At 42.6% G+C, this 22,148-nt stretch overlaps 1 protein-coding gene across 19 annotated transcripts in view; it reads left to right on the top strand.

Annotated features, from left to right (window-relative positions):
* ZNF536 (zinc finger protein 536) overlaps positions 1-22,148 on the top strand; it is a 348,301-nt gene that overhangs the window by 229,431 nt on the left and 96,722 nt on the right. Inside the window, exon 9 of one of the 19 annotated variants that reach the window (XM_033069429.1) lies at positions 10,845-10,954. The exons of 16 other annotated variants lie outside the window; for them this stretch is intronic. In XM_033069429.1, the coding sequence (XP_032925320.1) occupies positions 10,845-10,915 (71 nt within the window). In that variant the 3' untranslated portion in view covers positions 10,916-10,954. Of the gene's footprint in view, positions 1-1,662; positions 5,230-10,844; positions 10,955-22,148 lie in introns of those variants that run through there. 2 more of the 19 variants (XM_033069431.2, XM_033069433.2) reach the window with 2 other exon arrangements.

Here is a 22,148-nt window from a genome sequence, read left to right as displayed (position 1 = left end):
TTGTAAACTTCTGTGTCTCAGTGCACTAAGAACCAATTTAGGTAGGAAATATTTCCAGATTCTTCAAAATCAGCATTTACATTATTGAACAGTTAATAGTTGATTTAATTTACAGTAGGTGAAATCCTACTTGGATTTTTTTTTTCATTTGTGGAGTACAATCAATTAACAAAAAGGAAAAAAATACAGCAGAGAAATTACTGTTGAAATAAAGAAGTAAAAAAAAATGGAAAACCAAGATTAGTTGCTTTGTGCAAAATATCTTTATACTTTTTTACAGGCATAAGATTTTTAAAACAACAACAGAAAAAACCCTGTTATATTTTTATTGAAATGAGGTCATGTTACTTCCATTAGTTTTTTGTTTCATCTTCCAATCAATTCAACAAGCATTTTTTGATAGCTTGAGTTCATATGAATTTAAAGACCATATCCCTTTCACAAGCTCTGCCCAGTGATAATGGATTTGACTTGAAGTATGAAGGAGAAGAAACAACAGAAGCTCTCTGTTGTACTTTTTAAGCCACTTTTAAATCAAAAATGCAGTAGGAGTCCTTCTGTTTCCCCTCTCCAAAAACTGCTTTTTAAAATTCTTTTCTGTCATTCTATTGGTGTTTGCAGAATATAAGTATAAAGGTTGATTAGTTAAATACATTATTTCATTTTTCTCAGTATCTCAAAGAAAAGTGGACAAATATGAACAAGCCCATGTCAGTAACTTTATTTTTTTTTTGTTTGATTGGCTTGGACCCTGCCCACTTGAAAGTAGTGGTTTTGGAGGAGTTTTCATTTTCTCAGTTACATTTTATACTGTGAAATCACACTCCATCTGTGCATTTTAGTGTGGGGAATCCCACCTGATGTTTCTGCACTCGCAGACTAGCAATCAAGAGCACCCTCTTCATTTATTAGCCTTCCTTCCTTCCTTTCCTCCAAAGTCATGGTTCTCTTTGTCTCTCCTACTGCCTGGGAGATCAGAAAACTTGAGACACACCTCCAGCATCCGATTTCAGGGCATGATTCTCATGTTCCTTTTGTGTTTGAGGAGACTCCCTGCATTTGTGTTTCTTTTTACAGCCAGGGATGAGTGTATTGTGGACATCTCAGGAGAAAACATTGATGCATTTGATAACAGTCCTTGCACACTCGGAGGGCAAGGCATAGTGCTCTTTCCATAGCCAGAATACAGAGGAAATATAATTGAAATAAAATATTTCAGCTTCAGTAAGCTGAGATTGCATCTTTGGCTGGCCACGCTAATTGAGTTGAATTTCTGACTGCCTAAAAACAAGCTGGGGTATTCAGCAATCTGTGTGGATCATTTTTAGATGGCAGATTTTACCCTAAGATAGTAGGTCAGTTTTTAAGCAAAAATCTTGGCACAAAAAAAGTTTTGTTCCTAGAGGAGAATGCCACCAACTCACATTGTTGTTTCAGAGAGTCATGCACATGTTGGAGCAGTCCTCAGTTTCCCTGTAATGGAGAATGAGAGAGATTGATGATGTACACATAATTCATTTATGCTCCTATCATGCTTCAGGCTGCAGGGATGAAAGACACAATTAGGAAAGAGCCATAATTACTGCATAATAAAGAAATTTTCATGTCAAAATGCTACTGAGAAAAAAATCACAAATTTTTGTAATATTTCTCCTTATACAGCAGAATGAACAGAAAGAGAAAAAAAAAAAGCATCTATAATTTTAGAGTTACTCCTGAACTGTGCTTGGTTTTGGAATGTCAGGTGATTCTATCTAGGAGTGGATCTTGTCAGCCTTTGTTGACACTCAGTTCCAAAGAAGATGACAGGCCTTTCCTTGCTGCTTGGTAGCCAGTTGCCCCACAGGGAGGAAGGAAGACCCAAGGTCCACGGCTTAGTAGCTGCCTTGAACATCTGCTACTCTGTACATCTTGTACTCTGCTTTCACAGCCCTTGCTGATTTGACAAGTTAAGCTTGGAGGTTCTAGACCTATTTTGTATTTAAGTTTTGAAAGATCTGTTTTCCTTTCCACTTATGCTCTTCTCTTTTTCTGCTTGTCTTATATACACGTAGTTGTATCACAATAATGTTCCAATACATTAATTTACTTGTGATTTGTGCACAAGACCCTTTATGGCAAGACTCTTTATCCCTTCTCTCCCTCCTCCCCTTTATATTTCTCTGCTTTGTGACCAACATGGTAAAATTTCCCTACTTGCATTTGCTACTTGGGAAGTACTTAGGCTTTCAAAGGAGAGCTGATGGGCTACGGAACTACTGGCCAGAGGTAGTCCTGGGCATTAGCTGGCTGCCTAATGGTTAGTGCTATTGAATCCACACTTAATGATGTCCAAAAGTATTAGTTCCATGTTGTCTCTAAATCTAATTTGCTTCCATTCATGCTTGCTTTCCTCTGCAATTAGTGCTGTTTTCTCCTGCACAGGCTCCACCCCATTATCACTTCTTTCACTGTATGAAAACAGGGCAGGGCCCCTCTGATGCATGGGAGTAGCTTTAGAGTTCTGCTCCTGCAAAGGGCTGAGCACTTTCAGTTTCCTTTGCAGCAGAAAGCTTTCAGCATTGCACAGAATTATTAAAATGTTCAGCATTGTAACTTTCTGAAATACCTTCCAAATGTGGAACTATAGCGCAGACAAGAGGGCTGGGCAAGGGGAAGATCAATTGTGGCAGATTATTACAGCTTTATTGTCACATAATTATAGTGCTCTACCCCAATGTTTAAATAGTGAATTTAGTTATTGTAAATTGCTTATTGCCACAGGTGTCAAAACCAAAAAGATCATAATGCTAACCCCACCAGAACTGCCACCAACACGTGAAACACAGAAAAATATTTTTAATTATTTGTGATGGCTTCACCTGAATCCTTATTGCAGATCTTTTAAACTACAAAATCCGTATTAAGAAGCAACAGGCCTGATATATCCAAGCTCTAGGACAGCTCCAAGGCATTGGAAGGTCATCCTACAGCAGCAAATTGTAGCACTGCCCATTTCAAGTATCATGTAACACACTTAAGGAATGCTTTAGCCTGATCTGTGGTTGGAGGAGCAACCAGGATATTCTTTTCCTACATGGCAGAATGAAACTATATTTAAGTTTTACAGCAGACTTTTCTTTGCCCCGTTATCGTGCTTTTGAAGAGGTTTCTTAGTTTCAGTTAAGAGGTCCAAGGTCAGCTTTTAGAGTACGAACTGTTCCTCTGAACGGGAGATCAGCACCTCAGCCCCTGCCTGGGTTTCAAACACACTTCTGGATGTCACAGTGCCATTTGCATGGCAATATCAAACCAAACTCATATGGCTTGCTTCCTTTTTTTAATTAACTGGGAATGCCAGTGATCCAGTGAAGTTTGTGTTGCTGGATAAAAGGGCCGGTCTGTGAATAGCATTGTATTTGCCAAATGGTTCGCCAGTCATTTCAGTACAAACAAATGGATGGTGTCTGTAAGTCTGCAAACACTGTTGACATTTAGCCTTGTTTATGTTACTTTCCTTTTGCTGCATATTTTTGGCTAGAAGAGATACTGTCTGAATCAACATTGACTTCCTAAGCAGAAGCTAAGGGCCCAGTCTTGCATCCCTCATTCTCGATGAGTAGCACTACTTACATGACTAAGGATTGCAGAATCAGGTCCTATGTTTATTTGACTTTAAATTTCATTGCTTTTTTCATGTAGTTTAATTTGATTGTATTTTGTTGTATCAGAAATCGGTCAGGTGATAAGTTCAGTATCACCATTTTGTTTACTGTGGAAAACTTTTAGTTCTTACCATTCTTCATACTGTGGTGTGACATTCCCATTCCATTTATGTTTCTGGAAATTAACCCCTAAAATATCTGACACAGCTAAGTGCTGAGTACCTCCTATTCCCAGAGAGACTGGAGGCATTCAGTCCCTCCTAGCAGCACATCTGAAAGGGGGATTGTGTTTGCAAAAGGAGGCCTTGGTATGTGCCTTGATTTCAGACATCAGTGGCCAGCCGCACCAAGGCAAATCCCTAGCACAGAAAGGCTTTTCTTTTCTTTGCAGAGACAAAATAATGATGTAAGCTTAGAGCTGTATGATTTTTGCTCTAAGTTTCATCTCCCAAACAATATATTCTTATTGTTTTTGTCATATCCAGGTCAAATTTAAATTATAATTTAGGATTAGGCAGAGGCATAGAGATGTTTCCAGGTCTTTCCAAAGTGAGACAATGCTCTGGTTTGTGTTTTGGTTCAGGAATATACATTCTTGTCTGAGGTATAGTATTTCCTACAACTACTCATAAACATGAGCAATTTAGACATTCTTGTAAGTCAAAACTAAGTGTACAATTAATACCTATTATGAGGCCAATTTTAAACAATTAATTTGACGGCAATTATAATTTTATGTTACAGGCTTTCAGGAATAAATAACTAAATTCATCCTCGTAATCTAAGGAACTTAGGATATCTTTATGCTGAGATGATCTTTACAGTATTGCATATCTGGAATTTCTGAGGTTTGCTCCCACCTATCTAGATGCCTGTAGTGCCAGGGATAAATATTACCTGAGGCTTATTAATTGTTTCAGCAAAGAAAAAAATATATACCTTAAGTGTAAGCATTAATATATGTATACACAATACATCCACAATATATAACAAACCATCATAATAGTACAAAAATAGAGGTCCTGAATATGTTCTGTTATTTATGTGTTTGGCAAGCTTAGGGAATGGACTTTAGTATGAGTGAAAATTCTCTTAACATTTTTAAGGTTATTTATTGTCATTTCTATTTGAGTTTTTAATGGTCCTGTATTTTGTAATGCTTTAGCAGGAAAAAATACTGTAGTTATCTTTTTTCGTATTCTTTAAGCAATATTTCTAGCTTAATATATTGTGCCAGGTTTTCCAATATTAACCAAGAAAGACAGTAAAATTCAATGAACAGCACTCTGACATCCACAATTTAAAACCTGTGATTGAAGTGAAATGTGTAAACTTCTAGTGGGTTATCATGTGCTTTGGAATAGAGTATTGTTGGAAGTAATTAGAAAATATATTAAGGTTTCCTGGTAATGAAGGTATGTAAGTTTTAATAATTGTTGCTTTCTGAATAAGTGTCAAACTATATCTTTAAATGTATATGGAGTTACAAGTTAGGTCACTTCTGAATGGAATGTAAAACAATACTAAAATGCTTCAATAACTTATCTCAGTGTTGCTAATAAAAAAAAAAAGCTGTTAACCATTAGTGCAGTTTTGAGTCCTTTTGTTGATTAATTCAAGAAAACTCTCTGAGAAACTGTTGTACCTTTTGGTAGACCAAGACCACTCATGCAATCCACAGTAGTTTGATGTTTTGAGATGCAAACTCTGCAAAGCTGATTGTTGTAAATGGTATTTATTTAAAAATCCCATCTTTTAAGGCATTAGAATGGTGCCATGGTTAGGCAGTTATATAAGGTGGGGCATGAGATTTGTATCCTCTGTCACAGAAAATACCTTGGGAATGTGGGATCTCTTTCTCCTCTGTCACTATTAAAATCCAGTAGAAATTTTCGTGGATGCCACTGGGTTGAAAATGAGTAGTGTGGGTGGAGTAGGTGCGTAAATATTAGTGCTGGGTGCTCTGCCAGGGTGAGTCAAATATGGGGCTCTAGGGCTGCAGCAGAAAATGCAAATTTAGTGAGCAATGGTTGTGCAAGGCCTGTCCCAGTGGAGAAATACAAGGAGCATACAGAAAGAGTGATCTCTCCTGGGTAATCTTGCCCAGCTTTACTGAAGTCAGAGCTCCAATCCTGCAAACAGCCCTGAACACTCACTTTGGTTTCCCATGGGAAGAGTGCGCCATGAGCATCCTGAGAACACCTCCCTCCCCAGGCCCACATAGGATTCTCCTGAGGTAAAGCAAGCATGGGAGAGCAAGCAGCCAGCCTTGGCAGTGCCAGTAGCACCACCCAGGTCCATGGTAAGTGTTTCCAGGATGGGGTCCCTGACAGGTGGCCCGTTGTCCAGAGCACCGCTGAGCATGCAGTTGGGAGCTAAAGGAAAACATGGCCGGGGCTCCTGGTGTCACGTCTTCATTAATGCTCTCCCTTCTGAATAGCATATTGGTACTTTTTATTTATTCCACCAAAACACCATGAGTCAGGACCTGACATTTTAGTGTTCTGTGTCATACTGAGAAAAATCTGTGGTTCAGCAGTAGGACAATTATATTATTTTGGAAGGGCTAGAAATAATACAGCATTTGTGAGACAACTGTAACATTTATCCAGACTCAGTGTGAGATTGTTCTTCCTTTTATTTGGAGAGCACTTCCAAAAAAGTATCAACTAGGAGCACAGGAAAAAAAAGAAAAAAAGAAAAACCAAGAAAAAGTGACAATTATGAATCCATTTGAACACCCATTGGGTATAATCTCATTTTGTGTAGTACTGCTGGCTGTTCCATGCCTAAACTTCTATGCAGCGAGCTGTGAATATAGTCCTTATTGTCCTGTGGGCAATATGACTAAGGAAAAAATATCCCTGTAATACAATGGAGCATTTGTCTGAATGGCATAACCTAAGGTCCATAACATCAAATCTAAAGTTGTAATTATACAGCTGCAGTCACACCACTCAAGTGAAGGCTGTGTCAGCACTTGTATTATATAAGGAATCCTGTTTTCAAGGGTTGATGAGTCATATGCAAAAAACGTTTATCATTAAACAATTGTTCTGATTGTTCTGAAGCAACATGTAGGTATGGGCCTTAACCCAGCAGGACACGGTCATATCTTCTGCAGTATGCCATGGCGTACTTTGGTAATGAGCGTGTCTTCTGTGAGCTTGAAAATTACCTAGAAAATTTGGGGGGTTATGCAGTTTGATTATTGTAAAAACATAAAGTTGGAAACAACCCAGGGTGGTCAAGGTCTCCACTAACAAGGACTGTAGCAGGTAAAGCTTGTCTTTCTCAGAAATTATAAAATTCAGGGGCTTTTTTTTTTCTCAGTTTGTCATCCCTGATTTTGCTTTAAGTTCTTGAATCTGAACACTTCCTTAGAAGACCTGGTCACAATTTTGGTTTTTGGGCTGTGTTGAAATTGAGCCTCTCAAGCTCACAGTAACTGTTAGAGCCATTTGAAGCAGTCACACATTTGCTGGCAAGAGCAGACAGGAAAGAGGTTTATTTACAGCAGCACCACAGAGGTGAACCAGGAGCACTCTGCACCCCTCCCACGCGAATGTAAAAGGATTACACTTAGGATTCCTGAGACCAAATGCTGGAAACCACAGCAATTTTCCTACTACTTGAAATTTCTAGATAGGTTCTGGGTGTGAGTGATTTCAGCTAAGAGAGGCTCCTGCCCAGAGCAGTGCCATTTACAAACAGGTGTCCCTGAAGCCACTCCCATGCCAGGCATTTGCCTTGCCTGCCCCATTGTCCATGGAGCGAGACGAAGGCCAGCCAGTTCCTTTAAGCCGATCTCCTCTGATCCGGGGTGTCTGCAGTGCCCTTCCCTGCATAGAACAGCTATTGTTCAGCTGCAGAGCAACAGTGGGGTAGAAAATAGCATGCCATGCTGGGGATCAGAGAGGGAATTGTTCCTTAATTATCTCTTACTGAAGGAAAAACCCAAGGCATATCCCAATATGTGGCATGACTCTGTCAGTACACTAGTCTTTTTAAAAAGATTTGGGGAGAAAGGGATCCAATTCAGAACCTGGCAGTCCTTACTTCTCCTGCAGGTCTACCTGTGATTCACTCACTGACCATGGAAAGAAATAAGTTTTCGGCTTTGGATTCTACATTATGAAATGGAAAATAATAGTACTTATCTCCCTGGTAGGAGTGCTGTGAGGATAAATGAATTAATTAATGTTTGTAAAGCACTTTGAAGATGAAGAACATTATATAAGTCCTCAGTGTACAAATGCTTCCTTCTCTGACACAACTACAGTAAGCTATAAAAATTTACTGCTGAAAATAAACACACATTGCAAATAGGGGTTGGGTGTGTACATGGCCGCAGTGCTCCAGCACTGTGGGTGAGCCTCACTTCCCAAGCAGCCAGAGAACCCATCACCAAATCCTCTCTTACCCCTGCCCGTGCCCAGCAAGGGTGCTCAAGGCTCTCTGCAGCAGCCGTGGCATGCTTTCACTGTAATGTCTTTTCACCAAATCCATGAATTTTTACCTCAGGCCTCTTTGGAGTGCCAGCTGGACTGAGCTGCTAGGTTTTGGCCATGACCACATCATGCCAGCCCCAGCCCTGTGTGCCACCAGCCGCAGCAGGTGATGGCTCAGCAGTGTCTCCTGGGCTGCTCCCTCTCCAGCCCACTGCTGTGCCTGTGTGAGCAGCTCCTTGTCAGGACTGAGGTCCTGCCACACTGTCTGCCACTGTTTTTCCCTCCTGTCCAGGGCTGGTGTGACTGGGCCCCACGGTGCTCAGAAGACCCCAGTCTGGTGGCTGAATTGGCTCTTGTATAGCTTTTTATTGAATGTCAGTGATTTCCATTCACAACTTGAAAGTTAAATTGTTTCTTGCCTGTTATTCAATGTCTCCATCCTGTGTTAGTCCTTGCTCCTTTATTTTTTATTTTTTTTTTAATTCAAACCAGGAACTGTGTTTGACCCCAAAATTCCCACATGAATAACAAGGCAAGTTAAGAGGATACAGGGAAGAAAAACCAACACTTCAGCCATATAGAAATGGGACACTCACCAAGAGAGACATATAAGAAAAGGTTTATGCATTGAGATAAACAGGTTAAAGATGAAATTCAGAATTTCTTTGGGGCTCTCCTCAATTCACAGCTGACACATAGATTAATTTGAGAACCTCAGAAAAAGGCCATCTTAGCCCTGACTGTGTCTCATTTCAAATTTCCCTTTGCACATCTAACCCTGTTCCAGACTGTGTGCTTGGTTTTCTTTTAAATCCTTTCAGATGATGCTTGCTAACCTGTTGCTGGCTCAGCCTGCCAGTTGGAGTGCAGAGCAGAGCAGTGTACTGGTCCCCACCCCGCTCCCCACTGCTGGCAGCTGAGGGCTCTGCTCTCCCTGCTGGGACCTTGAAGAGGGTGACAGCTTTTGCCCAGCTAAGTTTGCTGCCATGCCATGTTCATCCGGATGCCAAACACAGCGAGATGCATCACTGGCACAACCAGACGTCCCCAAACTCTGGCCAGCAGCAATGAGTACCCAGCAGTGCAGCTGAGTTTTCCATCCCCTGACAGGAGAACTGTTTAATAACAGGAGGGCTTCTGGGTGTATTCACTAATCGTTATATAACTGTACATTGGGGTGAAAAAAGAGGAAAACAAACCAGAAAAGCTTTCCCAAAGGATAGAGGTGGGAATCCCATTAACATGACAGCTCCCTCTTTAGTTGCCAAAATGATTGACACCAGGATAAGGTCAGAAGATGAAAACCAGGCCATGGGGGACAGAGCAGGGAGGGGAGGGGGCCAATCAGTTGAATAAAAAACTGAGTGGCAGTGCTGGGGAAGGAGAAAACCGGCACTCCCACTAGAAAAATCCTCACCCTCTGCTCCCCTACTGTTTGTTTGGGGAAAATGCTGCAGCTTAATCAGAATTATTTACAAGATAATGGTCCATTGTTTGTAGTAAGACAGATGCTGTCTGTGGGAATTTGGTGGTTTATGCTCTATGCATTACAGTGCCATTGCTGTGTGCAGATGGGATCACAGTGGTATTGTTGTTATCCACTTTTTGGAAATTTGGAGGATCCTTACTGTGAAAGGAGGATCCTTATAAAGAAGAAAGAGTTTTCTCAGGCCCAGAGCTGGGATTTCTCTTAAGGTAGAACTGTGTTCGTACATGTGTGGGAGAAGGGGAAAAAGTGGAAGCACTTTGCTTGAGACTTGCAGCATGAGGGGTTCCTGGGCTGACTTTACTTGGTGGTAGCAGACATCAATTCAACAGATGGATGGAGGGATGGATGGGTCCTGTGTGTGTTTCCAAAGGCGAGGAAATGCATTCTGGTGGGATATGTCCGTGCCCTCTCATTGCTGGGGAGTCACTTGCTTAGAAGGTGGTGTGAGAGGTAGCCAAACCGGACTGTGTGGAAGTCAGGCTGGCCTGGTCAGTGATCATCCTCTGGCTGTTGACTGCAGCCATGGTGTCCCCTGCCATCCTCCCCATGCTGCAAGCTAAACACTGAGTACTTCCATTCCACCAGGATACTTCATCCTGATGATCTATGGGTGAGCCTGTGGGAAAATAAAGCCAAAATTTTGCTGGATTCATACTGGAAAAAAAGGTCCCAAATTCCTAAAGAGAGATATCTTTATTTATTTAGATGATCGTATGCAAGATTTTATTTTTCTTTTACATTTTCCAGCAGAAAATCCATTTCTATAAGCATCCCTTCTGGCCCAAGTAGAAAGTTCAGTGCAGAGGCCTAGAGCCTGGCAAAGGGGACAGCCTATGATGTGCAGGTGGGTGACCCTCTGCCATGAATTGCTGCATACAGAGGAGTAGGGAGCTCAGGGGAGGTCCACGGACACGGCTGCTCAGTCAGCATGTCCATCTCCCCAGCTGTCTGGGTCTGTCCCAGCAGTGTGGGGGACAGCAGCACCTGCAGCCCTTTCCCATGACCTGGAATGAGGTTGCCATGCCATGCAGAGCTCTGCTCTCAGGAGCAAACCCTGTCATGCTTTTGCTGCCTGGCCCCTGGAAGCCTGGGAGAAGGGAAGATCCTCCTCAGGTCCCTGGTGGAGCCAGATGCAGGATGAGGGGGTGGAGGGTGCCTGGGCGGGGGTTGTGTGTGTGTGTGTGTGTGTGTGTGTGTGTGCCTGAGCTTCCTCTCTCAAAAATCTGCTTTTAGTGTGCAATAGCTCACATATTACCTCAGCAGAGATCCGTGTGCACCAAAGGCAACCAAGAGACGACAAATCACCAGAAGGGCTCCAGAGGGGACTCTGAGCATCCACGTCTGGTATCCCAAGATCCATTAGCTTGCAGGTAAAATGGAAAACTATGACCATCTCTTTTGTATGCAAGATAATTAAGCTGTCTTTCCATCACTGCAAAATACCTGAGTTTCCCTGGAGAAAGCAGAGGGCCTGGGAATGGGGAATGAGACAGGGAAGGGCAAAGAATGGCTGATTCACAGTTTTTGGTCTGTGCAGCTGGAAATGGGTTTCCAATATCAGCATGTTTCCCTCTGCATGGGGTTTTCCTGAAAGGGATGGTGGGAGATGGCAGCTCCTGAGTTCCTGCCTTCCCTCTGGGCTCAGTCTGCGGCCAGGGATGGAGCTGATACCATCAGATCATGAGTGGAAACCACTTTGCCCAAGAAAAGGGATCTCCTCTGACTTTTGTGAAACAGAGTTTTCCAAGAATACCCTTGAAGGGTTAGATTGGCACGGGAGACTGCAATTCCTGAGCAATTGCATTTTTCCTAAGTATGTCCAGTGGGATCTGTACAGGGAGCTAGCTCTAAGTTTTTTTTTTTTTTTTTTTTTTTTTTGCAGAGTCAGCATTTATTTGCAGAATCCTAATTTTGTATTTCCTGACATTTAAACTTTTTATCCTAATGTTCTAATAAGGATTCTGTCTGTCCATCTAAATAAAGCTTCGTTCTAATGAGGACACCATCCATCTCCTGAGATGGAGCTGTAATGACTTCCAGCCTCAGTGTAATTTTAGCTAGGCTCCCTTCCCCACCCTCTTTTCCCCACAGACCTTTGTTTGGGGTGAAAATTATCTGTTTTGGGATGAAGTTGTGCAGAATTTCATTTTGGGTCAAGTGACTGAGCTATTGTGTGAGCCTCTGCTTTCTCTCTGAAAAGGGGGATTTTGCTCACTCCCTGTTGTATGTTCAGTGCCTGCTTATTTACAATTTCTGTTCATAAGACTGTGGGTTTTGATGCCAACAATTTTCTGTTTGAGTTGTTGGAGTAGGGAGGTTGTGGGAGCATGCCAGTGTCAAAGGTTGTCACTTGAATGATAATTAATAAAATTATCAGACTGATTATGTGTTTAGATGTCCAGAATCAGGAGTGAATTGAACTTGTTAAATTTAATTCCTACCTCCGAATGACTGGGATATTGGCGTGCTCACCAGTCTTGCGCTTGCATAGAGGACAAAACTGGGAATTTGAAAGGGCAATGCCTAATGAGAATTGCTGAAATTCTGGGCTTCTGGAGCTCGCAGGGCTTCTCCTAACACACCATAGCTGTGTGAGTGTTCGCTAGGCAGCAGGAGGCACAGAGTGGGTGCACAGTGGTGTTTGTAGACCCTGGTTTCACTGTGCCAGCTGTTGACTGAAACATCAAGTCATTTGAGATTGGAGATTATGGTCCAGAAGAACCGTTTCACATGCGACTGATTACCTCTGTCAGAGGCAGGAGAGCCAGGTCCCACCTCGGTGGGTGGGATCTGAACTCATGCTTTCAGAGGTCAATAACAGGGTTTTTAGACCTTTGTGCTTCTCAGTCCCTTATAGCCAGACCTTTTATGTTAAAACTGTTTAAATTGCAAACCACTAATAAAAGGATCATATGTGTTTCCCACTGAACAGGTTCTTTAAGGCTATTATGATAATTAAAAACATATGGTGCCTATGCAAGTCAGAGGGAAACCACAGATGTACAAATTAGGTATTATATAAGGTTTTTCTTTTTTGCCCTTTCAAAAATGACAAGTCAAAGAAGTACAAAGAGATAAAGATTATATTTTTCTGGAGATGGTAGATGACATTTTGGATTTTTAATCATGAAATATGTAAACCACCTTTCTTATACATAAGCAGAGCAAACTCTTTTTAATAAGCAGGAAGAACAAAACATAGTAGCATATGACTGCAGTATTTATGGAAGGAATAAGGAAACACTTTGTTTCATACAAGTTATTGGAGACCAAGAAACCTTTTGCATTTTTTATGATGTTTCCCTGCAAAGACATGGAGGATTATATTTATTAAATATTGAATTATATTGAAATTGGATTGATGCAGCCAAAGAAGGACATTTCTTTGTATTCCATTTTTTCTCCTTTTAAAAAAGGGAAATGTACTGATATTGATTGCAGTACAAGTAGTCATTTGTTTTAATTTAAAAATATAGGATTGATTTTGAGAAGGTGATAAATACTGCTAATAAAAAAATTCAAAATGGGGATTTATAATGATTCTCTGTTAAGTCAATGGTTTAGAGAGGCTAACTTATAATAAAAGTAGAGACATGCTGAAATATCCATAGCTAATGGATTATTTGCCATTTGCTAGTGCTGCAAACTTTCCTTGGTTTGCTGGATCCTGCTACAAAAAGTAAAATTTATATCCTCGCTCTTTGCTTTGTCTTTCTCATGCTAAAAATGGGCAGCTGAGGGTCTGAGCAGCTGTGGGGCCCCTCCCTGTGTGGATGCGCCCAGGTATTGCAGAGAGGGGCCAGAGCCAGGTGTGGCTGCTGCCATGGGGCCCAGGTAGTCCAGAGGGATCAGAGCCAGGTGTGGCTGCTGCCATGGGGCTCGGCTTTCCCGGCCATGTCCCGTAGGTTCCCCCAACCCCACAGGTTCCCCTCAGCTCCACAGGTTCCCTCAGCCCCGCAGGTTCCCCCTCAGCCCCGTAGGTTCCCTCAGTCCCGTATGTTCCCCCTCAGCCCCGCAGATTCCCTCAGCCCCGCAGGTTCCCCCTCAGCCCCGCAGGCTCCCCCTCAGCCCCGTAGGTTCCCCTCAGCCCCGTAGGTTCCCCGTCAGCCCCGCAGGTTCCCCGTCAGCCCCGCAGATTCCCCCTCAGCCCCGCAGATTCCCTCAGCCCCGCAGATTCCCTCAGCCCCGTATGTTCCCCCTCAGCCCCGCAGGTTCCTCCTCAGCCCCGCAGGTTCCCCCTCAGCCCCGCAGATTCCCTCAGCTCCGCAGGTTCCCCCTCAGCCCCGCAGGTTCCCTCAGCTCCGCAGCGGTGCTGCCCGGTAGCACCCGGGCCGGGCCGGGCCGGGCCGGGCTCAGCCGCGCCGGGGGCCCTGTGTGTGACTCGTGCTGTGGCCTTGGCCTCTGTGTTCCCGCAGCACCAGCCTGGCCCCTTGCCCTGTCCCCGGCCACAGAGACCCTCGTGCTGCCCCTTGGGGCTCGGTCCCCGCCGTGTCCCTGCGAGGGCCGGGGCCAGCCCGCAGCGGGGCTCCGAGCGCACGGCACGGCTCAGGGAGACTCCCCCGGGCGCGGTGGAAGGACGCTGCTGCTTGTGGCTTCCAGGGCACGGCCCGGAGCTGCCCGGACTGTGCTTGTCCCTCTCCACCCGCCCCCAGAACCAGCCCGGCTGTGCCAGCTCCTGCTGCCCGGCTGGGGGCTCCGCCGGGGCACTCTGTGTCCGCAGCACTGATAGCCCGGGATCAGCCTGCACTCACAGCCGGGATTCACCCCAGCCACAGCTTGGCCTCTGTACACCCCTTGCTTTGTTCTGTCACTTAGCAAAAAGTAGGCAATTTTTTTTTCCCATTCTGTTCTTTTTTATTTTTTTCCTCCCAAATAAAGTTTTAGAAGAGCAAAAACGCAAATCTGGGAAAATAAGAGCAGAAGCCTGATGCTAACGTTTCAGGTTTGCAGTGGTGGCTGAGCAGGCATTTCTGAACAGCCTTTTCTTTTCTTGAGTGAGTGATAGCAAACTCAGTGTTATTTCACATGTAGGTATTACCATTTTAACTTTTACTGAGGTAAAATAACACCTTGTCACTCAGTGCAAATACCAATCACAAAATGAATTAATTGTAATAACTGTTGTCAACAGAACAAAAGACTTGTTGCTTTCCTAAGCAGATTTCAGTGCCACTGATAACTATATACAGAGGTTCCCTTTGGGCTTATTCAGTGCATGTAGTCAGAACATAATTTCATCTGTCTTTCTCTGCACTTTGTTGTAAAAGTCTCAGAAACTGAGTTAAAAAACCTGTATTTTTTTACATATCACTAAGCATACATTTTTCAATCCTTATGATTTTTTTTTTCACAGAATCCCTAAACATTTTTACTAGTTAATTGACACTTATTTTGTGGCTAATTTATTAAAGAATTAACAAATTTATAACAGTCTGCTGAATCTGTTGGCTCACCTTATGCTGTGATGGACAGAGAAAATATGGGCAGCTGTTTTGCTACACAAAATAAATTTTTGCTAATGTTACTTCTTCAGCCAGTCATCTTATATCCAAGATGAACACAATGGTTAGGGGAAGTTTCCTTTGAAAAGGGGGGAAAAGAGAAAAATTAGCCAAGAGAAACAGAATTTTTCATACTTGTGCTAACCACAAATTTATTCAAGCAAAGTTTTGGACTGGGGGGAGTTGGGGGAAACTAATTAACTAATTTCACAAAGGAGCCTCAGTATAGCAGGAATTAGTGCCAATATGCTGTACTCATTTTACATGGCTATTTAGCTTAAAAATCAAAAACACTGTGGTATATCCTCTATATTATACTGCAAATGCTATGTATTATCTTAAAGAAACATAACATTAATATTTCAGCCATCTGAATGTCTGATAGTCAGGCATCATTGCCAATGGAACAGACACTCACAATTTTGCATCCTTATTTAACAGAATGTGTATTTTAGATGCTTCCCCTTCTAAACATATGAACAGGCTTCAGTGCTCCCTGCCCTCCTTGGGAGCAGAATCACAAACTAATATAAAATACATGGAAGAGTAATTATCCCTGTATCTTCCCCCAGAAATAAGCTGGAAATCAGGAAAATGCCCCAAGTCTGTTTGGCTAAGGCTGCCTGGTGTGAAGGGTGGGATGCTAAAGAAGCAGCAGTGGAGCAGCTGAGCATCCTTAGACAGCATGGGGCCCAGGTGCTCTCGCTTGGTTAAACAGGGTGCAGGGCTTTGCTGTAGCACTGTCCTGCAGGAGAATGAGAAGTACTCTGGAGCCACAGTAAAACCTTGTTGGAATCTTTTCCTTTCCAAACATGATTGAGGTGGAGGGCCAGGAGGCTTGTGCAGTGGGTAATACTGGTGCCATGCAGCCTTGATATGGCAAATTTCAGATGTTTCCCCTCCAACCCTCTGCTGTCAATAACATTTGGTTTGTCTTTCTTGTTGGCAAATGCTGTGTCTTCAGCTACCAGTTGGTCAAATGTTCCTGCTTCTACAGGGAACTTGCTTTTTGCGTGGGCAGCTTGGCTGTGCAGCTGCAATAGAGCATCTGCCTGCCTCACTCGGGCTCGTGGTGCTGGGAAGGACCTGCTTGCTCACCGCTCTTCAGGGCTGACACATGACTCAGTGTAAGCTACAGCACGTTTGTTCTCACAGTCTTCCCTCCTTTTCATTGTTTAATGTAAACAGTTTTGAATGTGCCTGAGCGATTTTTGTCTCGTGTACTTCCCCTGGCAGATGGGACATCCGTGATGGTTGTGCTGGAGCATGAGCGGTTTTCTTTCAGAAACCTTGGCCAAGGCTGTAGATGATCTTGTGTGGTTGCACAGGGATGTAGGAAGACTGTAATAAACTCTTCCTGCAGTTCAGGTGTTTCTCAGAGAGAAATGGCTGTGGGGGCAGCTGCTCCTTGGGCCTGTGGCTTTTGGGGCACTCAGCCAGCACTGCCTGGATTCTGCTGCACCTGTCCCATTGCCTGGGGTTGCTGCTTACCTGCAGCTGTAAGGTTTTGGACAGAGGCAGCAGCATGAAAAAGCTGACCAGCATCTTCTGTCTGTTCTAATGTTGTGTGTGAGGGGACATCAGCTCTGCTGGGGATGTAGCAACCATCCTTGTTTGGACTCATGGGGTGTTGTCAGAAAAAGCCAGTGTTAAAAACCCCAGGTCAGGCTGGGCGTGGGCCTCACAAATGGGACAGGAGGACATGTCCACTTCTCCCATGGCAAGGCTAGGAATGTGTGCTGTGTGAGAAAGCAGGGAGGGAGCATGCAGTGCTCCTTACCCCCCTGTCTGCTGCTCCCCTTCCCCTCACCCGTTTATATCCCAGTAAATCTATTTGAAAGATAGAAAATACTCCCAGCCTCTCATATAACACCCTGTCTTGTGCTGACTGGTGCTTTTTGCTGTTGTAACTCGGTCGTCACATTGTTTGCCCACCATTCCTTTGAGGCGCATCAGTGACACTGTTCCACTTTGGAAAGTTGGAAATTAGGGTGCCCCAGGTCAGGTGGCTCCAGCCCTGGCCATGAGCTTTCCACAGCATAGCCTGACATCCCTGGTGCCTGGCAGGATGGGATCTGTGCTGTTTTGTTGTCACTGGGGCTGATTTTGAATTTGCTGCTCAGCCATTGCCGTTCTGTGGTTTTTTCTGCTCCTCTTTGGGTGATTAACTGTGAAAAGAAGCGTTTCTCGTTTCTGCGAGCCACTCCTCTCCCTGCTTCTTGGCACTAGTTGCTAATCAAAACAGGTCTTTGATAGCCAAATGGCATTTGGCTGAGCCAAACACAGAGCTAGACACACAGGCTTCTTGTGATTAAGCGCTTTATTAATGTGAGGTTTAATGCAAGTTCACTCACAGCGTGAGGACCCAATGGTAAATGTTCAACAATCTAATTCTGTAGCACCGTGTTTTATTTAGCATGAAAATATTCCTGGGTACGCAAAAACAGTGCTCTGCTTTGGAGTGATGCTTCAAAGGATTTTCAAATATTAATTTTTTGCTCTTTCCAGGGCAAAGGTGTGTTAGCTTGTCATTTTATAGAGGGACAAGCTGCTTGTTTTTTTTAATCAAACCTATTTCTATAGATAAACAAATGCAGAGTTCTAAACTAGTAAACTTTTACCATATTTGTATAATTCATGTTCATATGATACCAGAATATTCTAAGGGACATTTTGGGGAAATTTGTAAAATAAATGTTCTTTCTGGCAGAGACCTTGTGCACCAAGTTTTAACCTGGGCTGCATTTTCACAGCTGAGTTATAAACCCCTGAAAAACAGGATTTATAATGGAAATGCTGACACAACCTTAACCATCGCACTGCTATCTGGTGCTGCTATAATATACTGTACGAAGAAATCAGTTCATTAGTTAGTTATAAACAAAGGACAGAGATAGTAAATTACAGTAGGTATTTCAGCAGTTTTCTATATATTTATGACACAAAAATATGCAGCTGCATTTTATTTCTTGAGACAGTATTTAAGGATTTCAGATTTAATACACGTTAGTTTGGTTATGCACATTGTGCATTTTGATCTTGCTGTTCCTTCTTGTAGTTTTATTCATGGTATTTTCTTCTTTCTCTGTTGCTCATTAGAAAAATGTTAAAAATCCATTTTCATCTGATTAATAATAAAGCTGATCACATGTAACCTAATTTTCATTCACTGCTGCCCCTGTCTGTGGAGTCATATACAAAGTGACCTTTGAATCACCACTGGGCCCATAAAGCACAATAAGCACCATTGTCCTGTCAAAAATTGAAGATGTTTTACATCATTACAAAATTTAATGTTCCATCTTTTCAAATGCACTACTTTTCAAAGGCCACATTCCAATTGAAGCTCATTAAAATCAGACTCAAGTTTCCTGCGGTGGGGATGAGAAAGAGTTTCTCATGCATTCGGAGTAATATGAATCACTCTTTTAAAACAGATATGGTTACATATTAGTTTTGAAAGGTACAGTAACTGCTGAGCCTCCACTGTCTGCAACAGTGAGGCTTTTGTACTTATAAATCTAATAACTGCCTCCTGATCCCTTGTACTTCATCCACACTGTATCCTATTTACTTATGAATAAATCAACTTTCTAAATAAAATTGTTGTTCAAAAGTTCAGGGGTTGAATTATAGGAGTCTCTGACTCAAAGCTTCTATTAAGGTTTTAGCAGACATCTGTAAAACTCTTGGAGAAAAACTGAATTTTTTTAACAAACTCCTTGAATACGTTAGATTGGGAGAACCAAATTCTTCTCTAGAGCAATCCTTTAAAGTCCTCTGAATTACACAGAGGCTGAATTTGCTTCCTAATCTTATGGAATAATTTTTCAGTATTTTATTTATAAATCAAATAGAACTTTGATAAACTAGCAGCTGAAATGGGCTGTGTATTGGTGAATATATTATCATGCTCATACTATGCTAGTGGAGTTATACCCAGAGTAGTGGAAATACTCAGGTATTCAATGGAGCAACATTAAAAGATCCGTTGCCCCTCCATCCCACTTTCAGTCTGAGAGGGGTTGGCAAGCTCCATGTAAGTCCATTTCCACAAACAAAAGCAAAACAGAAAGTTATTTCAAGTATTTGAAGAGTTAATTTGCACTGCTATATATATATACATGGGCTGAATCTCGTGTATGGACGTGCATGCTGCTACCCTATATGTAAAGCAGATGTATATAAATATTATTGCACATTTGGTTTACTGCAGCTATTACACAATCTTGCATTGCACAGAAGGAGTTCCATATATTGGTCACATGCAGTATAAACTGTGCTGCAAAACACAGTGCATTAAACATTTTATGAAGAAGACAGACACAAATGCATGGTGAATCCTATTTTCAACTGTTGACAGACCCTGAACATGTTTCCTCTAAGTTTATGATCATGAAACTACAGCTATAATTTGCCAGGCACTGTTGCAAGTGAGGCAGAATGAGCAGGAATGTCAGTCTTTTATCAATATTGCATTAAGATGCTATTGCATTTTCAATATTCCTCGTATAGCTCATTAACATGGTGTATTAGCATAACACATGATAAAATCAGGTGCAGGCCATCCTCACATTTTAGTTATAATGTTTTTAATGTTTATGGTGATAAAAAAAGAAATAAGAGGGTACAAACTCAGTATGAGCTCTGTGGATACCAAGAGCTACAGAACAGGCAACTTTTACATAGGTCAAGAATATGGAATACCACATGCTGATATCCCATTTAGCATTGAGATTTGGCTACACAGTTCACTCATATTTTTACTATAGTATTATACAGCAGCAGACATACTCAGTTCTCATATTCTGGGCTGTGTTGTGTGTGCTGAGACAATGCTGAATGAAATTCTTTGAGTTTTCATGGTGTTGGTAATCTTAACCTCATTTAACAAACAAGTGGGTTGGGTTGATTCATGAAAAATATAAATCATTGGATAAATGTGTTGCTTTTAAGCAGTCAGTAATTGTTGGTGCTCTGATCAGTTGTATCATGGTTTCTGCATCATGTTTTAGTCTCAGTGTTTGTGTAGGTTCCTTCATTTGTTGCTGCTAATTATAACTAGTATTCATGATTTTATTAACTGGTGATATCAGTATTATTGAAAGTACCAGGTATTGTACTCTGGCCTGTCCCTGTATTTAGATAAAATTAGCTGGTTTCTCGTGGTGTGCTGTGGATGGTGTTTGGTGCTGTCCAGGTTTCACACCTCCTGTCATCTCCTCAGCCCGCCATGGGGGCTGTGTCTGCTGGAGGATGCCCTTTCTCCCCTTTCACCCAGGGCCTTCTGAAGAAGCACGTGAACCCTTTCCTCCCCCCTCTGTAAAGGCCAGACTTTCCCATCCTGCCGTTTACAGCTCATATGGAAGTAAGTAAACTTTGTGGGCTGCTAAGGACTGCTTTACGAAGTGCTAAAAGGTTTTAAAACAGCAGCACCACAGCGGCCCCTCGGTGCTGCTGCCGTGGCCAGGTGAGGGTCCCACAGTCCTTCACTCCTGCACTTCCCACTGGCACCCTAATTTGGGAATGGTCCCTAATTCCGAATAATTTATGCCCTTTTGGGGTGGGGGCTGCAGCCCAGGCAGCCACAGTGCCTCCGAAGGTTGCCAAACAAGGCTACTTCCAATTGGAGTAGTCTTTTTTGGGGCAGGCTCTCCCCAGGATTGTGGGCAGTGAGGTTACCTTAGCTCCCAAGTGTCTGCATCTGCACTGGTGTGGTACCTGCCTTCCCCAAACACCCCTTCCCGCTGTGCAAGAATCACACATTTTGCAAATCAGAATCTCTGGGTTTTGACCCACGGTAACACTCAACCTCTGAAATTGACCTCAAAAATTGAAGAGCAGTAGATTGTATGAAATAAAGCTTGTAATACTTTTCTCACTCTTCTTGACAAATGCTAAACATCACCTTTCCCATTTCCAGGATCAGTGGTGCAACCTTGGAGAACAAGAATAGAGATTGCAGCACTTGCTGCAGTTCAGTTCTCAGGTCACAGTCTCAACTGTGGTAATTAGTAACAAGCCCCTGTATGTGCAAGACAAAGGGGGGCAATTCCAATTCCTGTGTACTTCTCAGAAGAAACTTGAATTTAAAAAAAAGAAACGGACCACCAGATTGCTTTGTTCCTTTAACCCCTCTTGCACTTAAGAAATCCATAGCTGGTACTGACAGTACTCGAAAGGATTAGGGTATGTTCTGAGCATGCTATGGCATAACAGCCACCCAGCAGGGTGAGCTGCTATTGTGCATTAGCCAGAAGTGGAAAAATACTGTCAGCAAAACTTTGAAGTCCTCTCTTACAGGGAGCTGTCCTTAACCATTTCTCTCACCTTTTGCAGAGACAGACTCATGGGGAGACCTTTATTCCTGCCCACCTTTCTTCGTATGCCTGATTGTCCCACAGGCATCTCCAGCTGCAGGAAACCAAGAAGTTTGTCTGTCAAACATAGGTGGCTGCTACTGAATGGAGGAGAAGTTCCTCCACTCGTGATAGTAGCATGTGGAATGAACAGAAAATTTTTCCTTTGAGGAAAAACTTCAGTCAATCCACACTTGTCTATTTAGGACAAGGCATTTAATTGGAATTTCCTTTTAAACTTTATGTTTAAGTACTTTATTTGCCCCATTTAATTTTCTTAAGCAGAGTCTATAGACAGTTGCATCTCTTAGGACCAGGTCTTTTTTTTCCTCATTTAGAGAACTGGGCTGCCTGCATCAGGCTGCATTAAAAATTCAAGATTTGCCCTCACCAGTGATTACTTTGAATAGGAAGCAGGTTGTTATTGTATAGCAGGATACAGTGGTTACAGGACTGAGAGTGTGGGATGTGCTCGCTGCATGTACACCTTTAATAACAGTACGACTGCATCTACACATTGTCTACATTTTCCATTTTGTGCTCTTCCATAACAGTGGATGCAAATGCAAGCAGGCAATTTCTCTTGGCTTTAATGGGCTTTTCCCTGGAAAACATAACTCCTTGTATTGTGTAAGTTTAGCTGGCAGTAGGTGCATTGACAGAGTCAGTAAACGTGTTGTGTCAGAGTACACATGAATAAAGTT

Source organism: Catharus ustulatus, chromosome 11, assembly GCF_009819885.2.
Source record: "Catharus ustulatus isolate bCatUst1 chromosome 11, bCatUst1.pri.v2, whole genome shotgun sequence".
NCBI lineage: Eukaryota > Metazoa > Chordata > Aves > Passeriformes > Turdidae > Catharus > Catharus ustulatus.
Note: the sequence above shows the minus strand (reverse complement) of the source record. Positions and strands in the feature narration are given on the sequence as shown.